Below are 17,249 nucleotides of genomic sequence, written 5' to 3'. Positions count from 1 at the left end.
AATACATGCTTATTTAAAACACAGCGCCACTCAATATGCAATATGGAGGACGAAAAGTACCAAAAGTAAGGAATTAGACACGCCATTTAATATTTACCGAAATGTGTTACTAATGAATTACAATTGGAAATAATCCACACCGAAAAGACAAAAGTCATGTCTTAAAGTCTTGTCTCACAGTAAAATATGTATCTGCTATGCAACTGTAACTGGTTTATCTCTTTCTTTAAAAATCTAAACAGTGTAAAATCCCTGGAATTGCATTTTTGAAGATCCATGCCCCATGGAATGTCCTGTGTCGAGAGGCTGAGTTCATGAAGCTCAAAATGCCAACAAACAAGGTACACGCAAAGAAGTTCCTTCTTAAGTGGTAACGCAAATGCTTTTTCACACTGTGAGAAATGGCATTGTTTTGTCAATTATAGCTCATCAAAATGTCAAACATTTGATGAGTGCAGACCTAAAGACCCATACAAACTTATTTGTCATTGTAGTTGTAGCGCTACCTACTGCCAAAAGAAATCGTTGTAAGTTTTATTCGTTGAAGTTTTTCTCCTTGCAGGTTGACCAGATTTACCTCACATTTGCTCCAATGAGTTCATAATTGTGAATTTTCACAAAACACCCTTGCCATGGCAATGTGCAGTTCCCCAATAAAACCATGCTTATTTTAAGAGTCAAAACATGCAGCGCATGAAACTTTGCACACACATCAGGCCTGGGCAAACCAATATTTTATTAGGTCATTGTGAAATTAAAAAAAAAAAAAAAGGCCTGGTTGTACTTTTCATCTAGATCACAGGTGTCAAATTCAAGGCCCCAAATTCGCGGGCCCATTTGATGTGGCCCGCGAAAGCAAATCAAACACGTTGACTTCTATTATGCTTACTAAAATTTTTACCAAAATTTCAAGTTCTTGTACATAATATATGAGAGGTATTGTACGTTTTCCTGTTGCCAAAACCCTCATTACAGTAACTTAAACTACAGTTGAATAAATCATTATTCTTGACTTCTTTATATGGTTTCACAGTCATAACGGCCCTCCAAGGGAAATGACAACTATAATGTGGCTCGTGAGAAAAATGAGTTTGACACCCCTGATCTAGATCTATGAAAAAACAAATTTACCCAGCCCACAATAACACCATACAGAAAAATGAAAAAAATGTAAAACTACGAATACAAAGCGTTTTAAAATACAAAGACTTGGTTTTAAGATGCATTTCATACACAGCTTCCGTTCGTCTCTCATTGACTGGTCAACGCATTGCAAGATCTCACGGGTTTTTCCCACCCACCGAAATAACCAACCCACCAGGAATAATTTGTCATTTCAAAGGAAACTCTTGAAGCGAATCCATTTTCGGTTCAAATTAACACAATTTCACTCCTCTTGTATCCCTTGTAGGTTTATGAAGTTAAACAAGGAAGTAACATTGTTGAAAAGACTCGACTGTTCATCCACAAAGTCACATCTCCTTTGCACCCAAAAGTGGACGCCAATAAGCTTGAAAGTGTGAAGCCCCTCTCTCACACTTTTTCCAGAGAGAAGGCACACCTGTGAGTAAAATCTTCACCTGACTTACAATACTGACTGTTTCCATCATAACTAATTGAGTCATACGTTTTTGTTTAACTACAAACACACCTTGCTGACATGAATATGTTTTGGCTTTGTTCAGGGACCAATGTACCCATGATAGTAGTGTGATATTTGTGTTTGGATGTGTTTTAAGTATGCTCATTCTGCATTATATTATTGATGTATTTTATCATTTCTGTCAAGGTAAAACAATTACCGGTACTCAAATCTTCCATTCCAACCCAATGATTTTATGGGTTTGGCGAGTCTTCAGACACCTGGTAGCCATCCCTGCAGTAGAAACATGTCAATGGCACCCAGAGTAGTCGGTAGAATGAGACAGTATATTACACCCATATTATTGTGTTTTGACTTGGTTTAGTGCATTTTGCGAAGCATGAACTGTTGATAACTTGTATTGAAAGTATCATTGAAATTGGGATTGCTGCTAAGAGTTTAAAAAAATGAAACAAAACGTCTAACATGAGATTTGTTTTGGGCTTTCGTCTCTAGATTTGATATGTCTGACAGAGAAAATTTCTTTGACAGCAAGACAAGGAGCTCAATTGTAAGTATGATTATTACTAACTTCATGATGAAGAGGTAACAGAGTTACATTGCGCTGTTCAAGTATTCCCTTATTTTTTTTGAGCAGTTATATCTAATATCGCTTCTCATGTTGCTAGGTGTATGAAGTGCTCAAAAGGACGAAATGTACTCGGGACATGTACTCAATGGGTAAGAATTGTTCTGATCACTCTAATCCTAAAAGACAGTTCTTTTCCAACTCTAAATCCAGATTCCAACAAATCCAAGTCCACTATTTTCATGATGCCCTTGTTATTGTGTGTTATTTTGTATTCATGCAGTACAAACATCTCTTCCGAATCTGATTTGTTTAATGAGACCCCCCCCCCCCCCTCCCACACACACACACACAATTTGGACAGTCCAAAACAAGTGAGGGGAAAAGCACTTAAACAATAACAGTGGGGCAGATTTATTGTAGAGTAGAGCTGGGTGAAAAAACAATAGAGATGATAGAAACGTTTTTATTGCAACTCTCCAAGCCAAAATACTATCCACAAATACTGTACAACTGAATGTGAATATTTCGGAGTTATGGGAAAGATAAGTGGTTAAAGTGGAGTATTTAGTCAAATGAAATGTAGGAACTATTATATTGTGGGCTTAGTGACACACAAAAATTAATAAATATGGATAAATATATGGTCGACTGGTTAACGTGTCGGCCTCACAGTGCAGAGGTGCAGGGTTCAATTCCAGCTCCGGCCTCCCTGTGTGGAGTTTGCATGCTCTCCCTGTGCCTGCGTGAGTTTTCCGCGGGTACTCCGGTTTCCTCCCACATTCCAAAAACATGTGTGTCAGGTTAATGGAACACTGGAAATTGTCCCTAGGTGTGAGTGTGAGCGTCATTGGTTGTTTGTCTGTGTGTGCTCTGCGATTGGCTGGCAACCAGTTCAGGATGTGCCCCGCCGACTGCCTGAAGACAGCTGGCATACGCTCCAGCACGCCCATGACCCTTGTGAGGATAAGCGGATGAGAAAATGGATGAAATGGATGGAAGGGTGGATAAATATGTAATGGTAGCTTAATATGGTATTGTGACATCACGTATTGTGGACTGGAATATGGTGTATAGTGTATTTTATTAAATGTAACGGTAAATATGAACATTGCTTAAGACTGGGATATATTAATAATGAAATAAATGTACAGGGGTTGAACTAGATAAGCGTACACTTCTTCCTACTCCTTTTTCATACATGTGTAAGCAGGTAAGATATCACCTATGTTGTATTGGTTATTTGGTTACTCAGGTTTCTCGTTATTTTTTTACATGATCTTCATGTTGCTCTTTTTTCACAAGTAATTATACTATACTGTACTTTTATTTTTATGCATGGTTGAAATAAATGATGGAGGAAAAAAATTTTTTAAAACCAGTGTAACTGTAATCCCTTGTATTTGGGTTATGCGATAAAACTGAAATCCCTCAAATACAGGACCCCCCCCCCCCGAAGAAAATGCTTTGTTTATTTCTGATTATGATCCTGGTTTTCACAGGAATCACCAGTCTGCTTGCCAATGGTGTTTATACATCTGCTTATCCTCCTCATGATGTGAGTATCAGCATCAATTCCTGGGTCAGGCCTGAGAACAGGTAACATTTGCAGTCCAAAAGTGAAGGCCGTGCGGGCTGCAAAATCCTAGTACTATTTTGTAGGATATGTGGAATGTGTGGCCTCAAACAAAAAAATATCACACCGCTGCTAAATTCTGTGCTGTTGTGCGAGAAATATTGAATTTAATCGTATTTGAATGTTACAGGGGGAGATCGAGGGAGTCAATGCCAAACCCAATGACAGAAAGGTATCCAAAACAGCCTCATGTCAAAAATTTAAATGATTACTTGATATGTGGTTTTAGTTCAATTCAACATTACATTTATTTTGCTTCCTTTGATCTTTAATTGCCTACTATGTCATAAGAATACAGTATTGCATAGTTCACATCTTTTATATAAGTTGATGTACTTTATGTTAGTCATTTTATTTAATTTTGTATTCAACCTGCAGGAGCCTGAACTCCTGTATTGCTTGTTTTGTTTTGCTAGGGCTAAACCAATTAGCCCTAGCAAAACATTTTATTTAATTTTGTATTCAACCTGCAGGAGCCTGAACTCCTGTATTGCTTGTTTTGTTTTGCTAACCAATTTGTTTGATTTTTGTTCCTCATTGGGAGTTGACACAGTTTTTTGCTGGTTATCCATTGTGGCTCTGGACTTTACCTCACCTTTTCACATTTCACATATTTGAGTTTTTGCTTTTGATCCTCTTGTTCCCATGGAATCCAGTAATATTTACGACGACAACGGATCTTTCAGTCCTAACATGCTATCGTACTATCCTGACAAAAGTCAGTGCTTTTCATATTCAGGGAATATTCCGGAATGCACACCATTTTTTTTCTTCATATCTTGTCACTCACTTCACTGATTCTGCTACAACTCGCATGCCTCTAGCTCAAACAATCTTTACAATGCCATATTGTTACAGAATGTATTCGGTTTAGGTCGTGAGTCCGCTGACAATTACAAGGTATGATGTGAGGGGTTTGAATAATAGCCCAACCAAAAAGCGGAAAATATTATTACAGCTTAACCATTCTAAACTGTCAACTGATATCCGTCTGGTGGTGTGCTGGCTGCGATGGTGGGGGAATATGCCGGTCCGACCTGCCAATGTGAAAAGTATTGGGAGTGTTTGCCGGGAACGCCTGTCAAAAGGAGTTTCAATTTCCACCTCCGGCAGAACTTCGCCCATGTTCCATGGGAGGCGGGGGAACTTGAGTCCAAGTGAACCATGTTCAGCACCTCCATTGCTGAAGCTGACGAACGGAACTGAAAGGTAGTCAGTGCTTCCCCAAGCTCATTGGTAGACACCAGTGGTCAGGGATGTGAACAAGTTGAAGAAGGAATCCGATCAGGTTTATTTGTTTGTTGGACTCTGAAAGCAGCTGATTGGCCAATCAGAAAGAAGCTTTGGTAGTCGCTGAGGCAAAAACCCGGCCGGGTGTGAGAGGAGTTCACCAGGGAGAAAGACTTCCTTCCAGCATCTCAGGAGGGGCTAGTAGCGCACCATCAACAATGTATAAAGTGGGGATGCGACTCTGCAGAGTTTGGCTCTGGATGTGGTGAATTGGTGCGGACTGTACTTCCAAGATGGTGGAAAAGTTCCTCCGTGGCTGGCCCCCAGGAGGGGATGAGAACTGCCTGGAGTTCCTAAAGGCTCTGGATGTTGTGGGGCTGTCCTGGTTGACATTGGGAGTGTTTTTTAAAAAGGAGGACCAAAGGGTGTGTCCCGACTAGAGGGAGATCACACTCAATAGCCTCTCTGGCAAGGTCTCGGCAGGGTACTGGAGAGGACGGTCCATAGGGGATGGCAAATCTTAGATTCAGGAGAAGTAGTTTTCATCCTGACTAGCTCTACACCTTGCATAGGGTCTTTGAAAGTGCAAGGGAGTTTTACCATTTGAAATAATTGATTTGTGTCAACTGAAGAAATTAGTTTACACAAAATTTAAAAATTCAAGTTGCACTAAATGAATTATTTACGGGTCAAAGCTCCACTATTAAGTGTGATGGATTGCTTAGGTTTTTAAAGGTTAAATCAATGTTTACTTTGGTTTCAGTGTAGACAGCACATTTGCGACGGGGCGCAAATACCGGTGGATCCTGATTTTCAAGCCAGCCCACTGGTGGCTGCACGTGTTTCGCAAGCTGGTCTCTGCCAATCTCAACGTGGCAGTGCAGCAGAGGGAGTGTCGTTGGAGATAATGGTGGAGTGATCTTTTTGTGGCACAATGCTCGCTGCGCATGTTTACCAATTTTCCAGCTCTGTCTCAGTTAAGCTCAGTGTGAAAGTGCAGCAGAGAGAGAGTCATGGGAGATGTGCCTGGCGGAATGACAAATTTATTGATCTGAACTGATGGCAATTTAGGATACGCTTAAGGGTCGAACACGATTTTGATAAGATTGATCTAGGCACAGGCAGATAGATACCAAACTCCGTGAACGTCATGTAACCAAACCCAGAAAAACAGGTGAGACATTCACAAGGTGAGCCGCATGGCATTTTTATGTCAATTCTCGTCATCAGCACAGTGCGGAATAATGTCAAAATGACTGCATCCCGAGATGGCTTGAAAACAGTTTACTTGTTCTGCTTAATTTTTATTCCAACAACATAATTTGAATCAGAATTCCAAGTTTAGACTTGAACATATCACAAAGAAAAACATTGACTTGATTTCCCCTTTAAACTAAACATGAGTAAACTTAAGACAACGAAAATTATGCGTTTTGTATTTTGAATAACTTCATAACTGTGTCTTAAAGCCTGCTATCTTAATACCAAAACATAATGGGAAATGCCAGACATGGGTGTAGAATAGCATCAATGCAGTGGATAAGCAATGGATATTTGAACACAAGCACATGTTCTGTAGATCAGGGGTGCCCGTCGTTCATGATCGACCAGTAGCTTGCCAGTGGTGTGTCGGATGATTGCATAAGATTAACTCAGTCACTGCCAGCCCTCCCAGTTTTATGCTCTTGATAAAGCTGCCAGTCCACAGCAGTGAATGATGAAAAAAAAAAGTAAACTCACTCCAATCATTCGAAATGAAATCTGTCACTTGATCGATTTATAGGGAAGCCAGTTGTTACACCTGTTGCGAACCTCATCACGTACTGTATACAAGTGTGCGAATTGGCAAAACTTTCCGTTTCCATTTTGTTCCGTCTACTCTTAAGTTAATAACAAAGTATAAAAATTATTAGGGAAACAAGTAAATCAAGTAGTTCCATACAGAGTGAGAGGAGGATGTTTGTGTTGCGTTGGGCTCCATGGTGTGGCGTCTTGGACTTGCTACAGAGCGGGTGTGCCAGGGGGCGATCTGCTTGGGCACATACTGTGCCATTTCCTCTGCGCTCGGAGAATGACCCGCGGGATGGAGGAGCCATGCACCAGAACACCGGCGCAAGGCCGGGTGCCCTCCAAGAGCACATGTCGTGGCAGCCTTGTTGGTGTGGTGGCAGTGGGAGTGGCGACTGGGCTGTCCAGCTGACCCATGCGCCACACCGGTCAGTCAGCCTAGGGTGCCAGTTGACCAAATGATGGAGGGAATGTAGAGCAGCATTTTCAGTCCAAGTCCAATTAACTTTCTAACATGACTGATGGAAGGTGTGCGCAGAGTTTGCTCTCAGTAGCTCCTGTCTAAGGACAGAAAATGTACACTAGTTTTATTGTGCAATATGGGGTCATTCACTTATGCAAGGTCCACCAATATATACAGTATATATATGAAAAAAAATCTAATTTTCTATTTAAATGAATGAAAAAATAAAGAAGGTAGATCACTTGGACTGAGTCATTTTATAAATAGCTCGTATGTTGAAACAGTGTGGCCAACCCTGCTGTAGATCATATATTGTAACATTAGGCAGTCATATATTCTTTATCCTCTGCGAAAAATGACAAATATAACTGCAGCTGTGTGTTGTGAAGCTCTTCCTTGTGTTTGCATGAATGTATTGTACTGCTTCCAGTGACCACAGCTGCAAATAATCACATATTAATGTGTTTAATTCTTGACATTCAATTAAATAATTATTCCAATATATTTTTAAAGTACAGTTTAATCGTGTTATTTTCCTAATTAAAAAACATGAAAAGAATGTTTTTGGGGTGTCTGGAACAGATTAATGGCATTTCCATTCATTTAATGAACTGCAATATTCAAGATCAAGATATCCTTTATTTGTCCCACACTGGGGAAATTTACAGTCGACAGCAGCAAGATTGTGGGTAGAAAGAAGAAAAAAACAAACACCGTTCAATTAAGTGCAATATAAATACAAATATGGATTAGGTCTATTTACAATTGTTTTTCACATCTTTTAATTATTATTATTATTTTTTTTTTTCAGCAGCCTGACAGCAGTCGGTGGGAACGAGCGGCGGTATCTCTCGTTCTTGCAGCGCGGGTGTAACAGTCTCTGGCTGAAGGAGCTACCTAGTGCTGTCAGGGTGGGCTGGAGGGGGTGGGAGGGACTGTCCATCATAGCTTTTAGCTTAGTTAGCATCCTCCTGTTGCCCACCTCCTCCAGAGTGTCGAGGGAGCAGCCCAGGACAGAACTGGCCTTCCTGACCAAACACACAAAAGGTCAAAGTTTAAAAAAACAAAACAAACACAACAACAACAATGTGGAGCAAGAATAAAGCACAAGCTAAAAGACCAGAATTACCACACACATCAACCATAAAAAGACCGACAAACCATCCGCTATCTGAACATCTTTATCCTCACGGGAGTGAGGGGTTGAGTACACCCTAAACTGTTTGCCGGCCAATCGCAGGGCACACAGAGACAAACAACCTCTGCATTCACACTCACAGCTAGGGACAATTTAGAGTGTTCAATCAGCCTGCCATGCATGTTTTTGAAATGTGGGAGGAAACTGGAGTACGCGGAGAAAACCCAGACAGGCACAGGGAGAACATGCAAACTCTACATAGGAATCGAACCCTGCACCTCTGCACTGTGAGGCCGGCGTGCTAACCAATCGGTGACCGTGCCGCCCGACCGCCAAAAACTCAGCCTAAAATAAAATATATACTGTCTAACAAGGAGGCTTTATCCAATCAGGATTTTTGGAGGCCAAATGCCAATCAGCAAGTTAATAAAAAAGATAACCGATCACAAGATGGAACAATATGTCTCTTTATGTATTTTGTCTATTTAATGGACATTTAAGAAAAATATTTTATTTAAAAGAGGACACTATATATTAATGAACATTTACATATTAAAAAAATGCCGTTGGCTAGTTTACATTGGTATTCTATTGGCAGGTTGTAATCTTTTAAATATTTGTGAACTGTTTACTGAGCATCAACAGAAGTATTATGACATTTTTTAGCAATCTTTGCGATGCCCCAAGGAAGGACAAAAAATAAAGATTGTGATTTGAATATAAAACACGTGTTCATAACAAATGAACTTGATTTTTATCAACAATAAAAAGGGTTTCAAAACATTTTAAAAAATGACAACTAAATACTTAAGTGGGAACCTTAAGTATGATGGGACATGGGACACTGACGCTGGACAGTCTTGATGGACATGGGACTTGGGCGTATCGGATTTTATCTTTGAAAGAAGTGAGAGTGTTGTGAACTTGTCACATTAAGTGTCACTTGTATGTAGTTTACGAAACATTTGCATATCTTTATTTGCTTCACAAAGATAATTTAAACAACTGTAAAACTGTATATTTGTTGACAATAGTGAATGTGCGTAATATTGTAATTCAGAATCAGAATCAGAATCAGAATCATCTTTATTGGCCAAGTATGTAGAACACACAAGGAATTTGTCTCCGGTATAACACGCTGCATTAGTATCATCGTAAACAACAAAATCATTGAACCATTTTAGAGTGACCAGTAGCAGTATTTGTAGTACAAGAAGAGTGACTACGTCAGTGACTGTTTAAGGAGTTAATGGCTAGAGGGAAGAAGCTGTTTAAGTGTCTACTGGATTTGGTGCGCATGGATCTGTAGCGTCTGCCTGAGGGAGTAGCTGGAAAAGGTGGTGGGCAGGGTGCGGGGGATCCAGGAGGATTTTCCGTGCCCTTGTCTTGGTTCTGCCGGTGTGCAAGTCCTCAAGAGTGGGTAGGGCGGTGCCAATGATTTTTTCCACCGTCCTAACTGTCCGTTGAAGTGGGATTTTGTCCTTTTTTGTGGCGGCCCCAAACCAAACTGTGATGGAAGAACACAGGATTGATTCGATGACTGCCGTGTAGAACTGTCGTCGCACCTCCTGTGGCAGGCCATGCTTCCTCAGCAGCCTCAGGAAGTACATCCTCTGCCGGGCCCTTTTCAGGATGGAGATGGTGTTGACTTCCCACTTCATGTCCTGGGAGACTGTGATTCCCAGGAACTTGAAGGTCTCGACGGTTGACACAGGGCAGTTGGATAGTGTGAGGGGCAACTGTGGAGAAGGATGTTTCCTGAAGTCCACGATCATCTCTACAGTCTTGAGCGTGTTCAGCCCGAGGTTGTGTCGGCTGCACCAGAGCTTCAGCTGCTCCACTTGTTGGCGGTACGCAGACTCGTCGCCGTCTTTGATGAGACTGATGACCGTGGTGTCGTCTGCGAACTTTATGAGTTTGACAGCTGGATCTGTTGAGGTGCAATCGTTTGTGTAGAGGGAAAAGAGCAGTGGAGAGAGGACACATCCCTGTGGGGCTCCAGTGCTGGCTCCCTGTCAAACTGAGGATCAACAACCTTGTGGGGGGGGTTATGGATACCTGTAGGACCTTCTTCAAATTTCCGTTCCCTCTCGTTCTCTCAGGTCCTCAGCCTCCCTCCACCTCTGTGTACCCTCTGCCCGTCTCAGCACGATGGGGTGCAGAGCTTTCAGTCGCTCTGCCCCCAAACTCTGGAACTCACTCCCACCCAACATCCGTAATATTGACTCTCTTCCAATATTTAAAACTCATCTCAAAACCCACCTATTTAAAATGGCATATTTAGTTTAACTCATCGTTTTTTATTATTTATAATTTTATCTATGGGTTTATTGCTGTTTTTTGACTGTTAAGTGCCCTTGGGTATTTTGAAAGGCGCTTATAAATAAAATGTATTATTATTATTATTATTATTATTATTATTATTAAATACTGCAGAATTGCTTTCACAGAGTGATAGTGTCTAAGTTGTCAAGTAACTTTGTGTGTGTTTTGCAGTTATTTTCCAAAAGGTTGGAATGGTTATTGACTGTCTCTCTTCACAGACACTATATGAGGAATGGGCCAGCTACAGTGTCTTCTACAAGTACCAGCCCATTGGACTAATTCGGTGAGGGTCATTTTGCAATGATTTCAGTAATTATAGAAAAGGTTCAATACCATCCTGCAAGAAAATAAAAGTCCAAATGCTGTTACATTTGTTACTGTGACAATTGAAGATCCTTTCAGGATTGCCAGTGCTTTTAGTCAAAATTTCTCGTCTATATAAAACTGTCCACTGTCAGAACCTCCGTATGCATGCTCCTTTAATTCCTTCTTGATGTGGAAGCTCTTTTTCCTTTAAAACAAATGCCCCGTTGATGAGAAAAACGTTATTTGTGAATTGAACTTAGGTAGCGCCGGTCCTGATGGTTTGGAGATAACATTTTTTTAAAATAGCCTCGCATTGGTTATCTTACCACTTTCTGGGTTGCTGAATCGATGTGTCGACATTGAAACAGGCTGGAGTTACCACTTCACACAAAGGCGGTGATCCTCGTGACCTCCATAACTATAGATCGGTTTCACTTATTAATAATATCGCAAAGATTTTTGAAAAAAACCCATCTTTAATCAGCTATTACAATATGTTCATGAATTCAGGCACCAGTGTGTTTGTTATCGGTGCTGATTTTGTTACGACTGAGAGGGGTGTACCTCCGGGGTCCTCTTTGGGGCGCTCCTCTTCTCCATGTTTATGAATGATTTGCCAAAAATCTGTACAGAACGTCGTACTATCTGATATGCAGATGATACTATTATTTACTGTTGGAAAGCAGAATTTTCACAAATTCAGGGCAAATTACAGGAAGACTTTAATTTTGTAAAAAAAAAAAAATGGTTTGACCAAAACAGGCTAGTTCTCAAGAACAAGAAATCATGGGGGAAGCTCTTTTCTTGAAGAGCAAGTCTTTCATTGTCAATTATGTTTCTTGATGGTTCCCACCCTTGAATTATTAGGAATATTTGGGCGTTTGGGTGGACCCTCAACTTTCTTTTCAATCTCACATTGATTCAGTTGTGCAGAAGTTAAACTGCAGCTTGAGACTTCTCTATCGCTCAATTAATATTGTTTATAATAATATCTCGATATTTGTTCTGAGGTCCTGATATGACACATCATTGTACTGTATTATGTACCAATCGCTTGATTGGTTTACGCCAAAATATACAAGGTATTCTCACTGGCTGCGGTTTATCTTGAATTTCCTCACAATACAAAGTACAGTGAAAGTAATACCAATATCCTTTTCTTTCATGTTCCCACACCAATGAAGGAAATTGGATGTCATCAGAGAAAAAGGACCACTTGATTGAAATAGTTTGCCTGACTCTATTCGATCAATTCATTTCAGCTATTCAAGTCATCTATCATAACTTAAAACATTCCACTTTGCACCTGTTCCTGTCCCCCAAGAGCGCCGAGCACCATTACGTCTGTGCCTTTAAATCGACAAGAGGTTTATTCAATATTTAACTAGAATTAACATGTTCCAAAAGAGCTGGGACATGGTCATATTTGCCAAATGTGTTACATCACCTTTTCCATATATGATGTCTTCTTATTCATATTTTTGGAAAGCACACAGTTCTGTTTGGATTGATATGTTTACATATGTAATTAACTGTTAACTTCGTGCTGTGTCATGTTTGATTTTGCATGTTGGACCGTATCTAAAATGAGAAGCGGCAGGCCGGATATGGCTTCCCGGTCTTTGAATTTGACAGCTGTGGCATAGATAACTTGTTAGTCAGTTACTAAGTTGTGCGCACCAATATTACAATTCGGCTGGCATTACGTTATTTAAAAATGTATCTGTGTGAGCCCTCACCTTACTGTGAAAGAGGGGCTTGCATGTCCCAACGAACCTAGGAGCGAAGTTGTCTGATGCTTTATACCCCTGGCAGGGTCCCCAATGGCAAACGCACACATACTGTTGACATTTCTCTCTCTCTCTCTTAAATGACGCATTACCTGATTAATTTCTCTAGTTGTCCAAGTGTCGGCAAAGTGATCAAAGCATCATATTTCATGTAATGAGGCATTTGCTGTGTCACAGTACGTTTAGGTTCGTGTGAACGGATGCTTATTTTGGCATGCTCAACTCAACTTTGTTGATGGAGCACAAAACCAACCACAAAGTATAATAGAAAACCTTTATTTTCACATTTTAAGGTGCATATGCAACAAGAGTGACTTTATAAAAAAATTGAAGACAACAAATAAGTCACTGAGTCACAGAACGTATTACTTTTTTTTAAAGTAGCAATGCTGAACACTAGTAAGAAATGATTATTTCCCCCCCCCCCCCCCCCCCCCCCCCCACAGGAAGTATTTCGGGGACAAGGTTGGCCTGTACTTTGCCTGGCTGGGAGTCTACACACAGATGTTAATCCCTGCTGCCATTGTTGGAGTAATTGTATTCCTCTATGGCTGTGCCACTGTTGATGACAACATACCAAGGTATACAGTACATTCCATTTGTAATAAATTTGATGGACATCTCCTGGTAGAAATGTACTTATTCAGAACTCTTATCCTTACAAAATGAAACATATATTTTTTTGTGGAGGGGTTAGGGGGCGGGGGTTAACGCACATGTCACACAACTTGTTACCAGCAGAAGTGACTTTTAAGCTTCCATATGCCGCGAAGAAACACTACTGGTCCAATTGTTGAACTTCTTTCAATAAAAACAACACTGAATTATTCCGAGTAGGGCTCTGTAATATGGCTTTACAATAAAACCCCCATAATCAGATTTCAGATTTTAACGTTTTTTTCCCCCCTCATTAAAAAGCAAAAGCAAATGATAATGACATTATCCGTTACCTGGAAAAAGGTGTTTGAATACAGTCCTTAATGCTTTTAAATGCTAAACCATTTTATAGCAATAAATTGACTAAATATATTCTCTTTGGCATTAAGCCCAACTAAACTGTCACTGAACAGAACATAAATGGTGCTTTTTTTCACACAAAATTAACCTTTGCCCCCTGAAATGTAAACAATACACTGGATACAGTATACCACAAAGCACTCCATGTAGACTACGTTGACATTCCGAGTCGGTTGTCTAATTTGTAATGAGCATTTCGTGGCAAAGAAAGCCTGTCTATTGTGTCAGGCTTTTGGCATGCTCTGTTACTGTTAGAATGAGTGATCGATTGTACCCAAACAAAGTAACAGAGCATTCGTAAAAGTTCAAAAGTCTTTATTTCGAGAATTTGTAAGTAACAAATAAAACTGTAAAAGACAAAAAAGCAAAACCTGAAACAAAATGTGGTGCTAAATGGGAAGAGAAAAGCAGTATACTAAAAGGCTGATCAAAATCAACCAGTAACAAACGTCATACAATATGTTACAAAGCACAAATATTGACAAGAGTGCAGATCAATGATCTACTTACGCTTGAGGACGCTGGAGTGGGTATGTGCAGAGACTTCTTGTCGAGCTCCATCCATCCATCCATCCATCCATCCATCCATCCATCCATCCATCCATCCATCCATCCATCCATCCATTTTCTTCTGCTTATCCAGGATTGGGTCACGGGGGCAACAACTTTAGCAGGGTAGCACAGATGTCTGAGCCACCTCATCTGGCTCCACTCGACTTTAAGGATGAGCCCAGACACCGCTTTAACAGGGAGGCCCAGACTTCCCTCTCCCCAGCTACTTGTTCCAGCTCTTCTCGGGAGAATCCCGAGGCGTTCCCAGGCCAGCTGTAAGACATAGTCTCTCCTGCATGTTGTGGGTCATCCACGGGGCCTCCTACCGGTTGGGCACCGCTCACAAGGTAGGCGTCCAGACGGTATCCTCATCAGATGCCCGAGCCACATCATCTGGCTCCTCTCGATGTGAAGGAGACGCGGCTTGACTCCGAGCACCTCCCGGATGACCGAGCTTCTCAACTTATCTTTAAGGGAGAGCCTGAACACCCTGCGGAAAAAACTAATTTTGGCCGCTTGTATCCAGGATCTCGTTCCTGCGGTCACCGCCCATAGTTCGTGACGATAGGTGAGGGTTAGAATGTAGATTGACCGGTAAATTGAGATCTTTGCCTTTTGGCTCAGCTCCTTCTTCACCTTGACAGACCAATTGACCAAAACAAAATCTGCAGCAAAGTCACAGCAGATGCTGCACCAATCCACCTGTCGATCTCCCACTCCTTCATGCCATCACCCGTGAACACGACCCCAAGATACTAAAACTCCTCCAGTTGGAGCAAGATCTCATCCCCGACCCAGAGAAGGCACTCCACCCTTTTCTGACGAGGACCATTGTTTCAGATTTGGACGTGCTGATTTTCATCCCAACCGCTTCACACTCAGCTGCGAACTGCTCCAGTGAGAGTCGGAGAGCGCTGCTTGAAAAAGCCAACAGTACCACATAATCTGCAAAAAGCAGACATTTTCTGCCTAGCTCCATTCAACGGTATATGATACACACCTGTGAGACAGTGCTACCCCGAACTCGACCTACAAATCTATTGTTTTCTTTCGCCTTCCCCTAACCCTGAAGTCTAGCCTCACCTGCAGACAGTCTGGGCGGATTCTTGACCTTTAAGCACTATCTGCCGACTGACTTAAACCAAAATACGAACTTCCATCATCCAGGGAGTGTGCTTCTGTGTGAGTTTTCAGCCTACCAAAAGCTTATTAGACACACTTCCCAAATTATTACCAAGTGTCGTTGGAGTTTTTCATGAGTGTGATCAGTGAGCCTTGTGAGTACACTTTGAAGCTTTGGTTTCCCGGGAAGACGTAAGCCTGCGTTACAGAGTCGGACAGTCAGTTTCTCCGACTGCTGTAGGACTGTATCGCACCGTGGTCCCTCTGCCCGAGTGTGTGTGGATTTGTCTTCCCAATGGAATGCCAGCCAGTGTTTAACAGAGCTACACAGTGTAGACCGTGCTTCTCCGGCTACGAGGGAGATCTATCTGATTCCGGACACTCAACGTGCTTTGCAGCAGTGCCACAGTGAGGTGCTACCAACTGGAGAAAATTACAAACTCATGAATGAACGGAAACACTTCCCCTGGGATATACACTGCTCGCTTAATACATAATCACATAATGTGGCCTTCAAATAGCGTCTATGCAGTAGATAAGCAATGGATCTTTGAACACAAGCACGGGTACTGTTTATCAGGGGTGCTCACATGAGATTACTGTTCAGCAGTATATGCTGATCAACTCTTTCTAACACTGCAGTGAGACCAACATCGACAACCTCCCTATGTCAGTATTCAATCTTCTGTCATTTAGTACTGGGGTGGTCAACCAGTCCGAGTCTAAGAGCCATTTTTTTTACTGTTTTACTGCAAAGAGCCACATCACACACACACACGCACGCACGCGCACACACACACACACACACACACACACACACACACACACACACACACACACAGGAGCTGCAGTGGCTACTTACTACTTGGGTCAGCTTGCTTCGTGTTTGACCGAAGATTGACTTTTGAAGCTACGAACCTCCCGCGACCGACCGATCGCGCACGTGCATGTATATACACACGCACGCACGCACACAAGCGGGCGCCCAACCATGCACACGTGTGCATATGCAAGCACGCACACACGCTGAGCGACAGTTGGAACGTCGCCGAACATGAACGGAATCGAAACACACAAAGTTTTTTGTCACCCCTATTTCCTCCTCCCAACGTTCGCGCGTGATTTAGGACCAGTCTGCTGGCTTCGGGTCGATTGTGATTGACGTATTGGACACCCCTGCCTTAAAATCGGAGGTAATTCGCTGACTAGCTTTGCGTTTAGCGCTGAGCACCGTTGTTTGCGCATGAGCGGTGATTCAGTTGTCATCTGATTGGTTGCCCTGTATGTCAATCAAGTAACGGGATTGATGATAGGCTGACATAGTAAGTTCTGTTTATTTTACGCCATTGTTTGAATGGCAGCGCCACTGCCAAGGCGTTTTCGATGCTTGTCATTTGAGAGCCGCAGTGAGCCGGCTCGCGAGCCGCTGGTTGGCCACCCCTGATTTAGTACTTTAATAAGCTGTTTCTGTACTGTGATGAGGTTAGAAACCTGATTGAAATTTATCCAAGAGTCCATTTAAGTGCCAGAATTTGCTGAGTTGATTAAAAGCCACTTTCTCGACACTCTTAAAAAGGGAAGGTTTGAGATGGGTCTTTAATTTGCAAAGAAGGAGACATCCAAAATTTTCTTTTTGAAGAAGTGGCATGACGGCAGCTACTTTCAGGGGCTTGGGAAGCTGGCCTGACTGAAGTGAACAGTTCATAATTTG

At 41.7% G+C, this 17,249-nt stretch overlaps 1 protein-coding gene across 3 annotated transcripts in view; it reads left to right on the top strand.

Annotated features, from left to right (window-relative positions):
* Positions 1-17,249, top strand: part of ano1a (anoctamin 1, calcium activated chloride channel a) — a 68,810-nt gene that overhangs the window by 18,319 nt on the left and 33,242 nt on the right. For all 3 annotated transcript variants that reach the window (XM_086106214.1, XM_086106213.1, XM_086106212.1), the window contains 8 exons: positions 243-341; positions 1,412-1,563; positions 2,099-2,153; positions 2,272-2,323; positions 3,674-3,729; positions 3,938-3,979; positions 10,970-11,034; positions 13,294-13,428. In XM_086106214.1, coding sequence (XP_085962340.1) covers positions 243-341; positions 1,412-1,563; positions 2,099-2,153; positions 2,272-2,323; positions 3,674-3,729; positions 3,938-3,979; positions 10,970-11,034; positions 13,294-13,428 — 656 coding nt within the window. The remainder of the gene's footprint in view (positions 1-242; positions 342-1,411; positions 1,564-2,098; positions 2,154-2,271; positions 2,324-3,673; positions 3,730-3,937; positions 3,980-10,969; positions 11,035-13,293; positions 13,429-17,249) is intronic.

Source organism: Hippocampus guttulatus, chromosome 3, assembly GCF_054856545.1.
Source record: "Hippocampus guttulatus isolate MCC_2025c chromosome 3, RoL_Hgut_1.0, whole genome shotgun sequence".
Taxonomy (NCBI): Eukaryota; Metazoa; Chordata; class Actinopteri; order Syngnathiformes; family Syngnathidae; genus Hippocampus; species Hippocampus guttulatus.
This window is presented reverse-complemented; position numbering and strand designations above follow the sequence as displayed.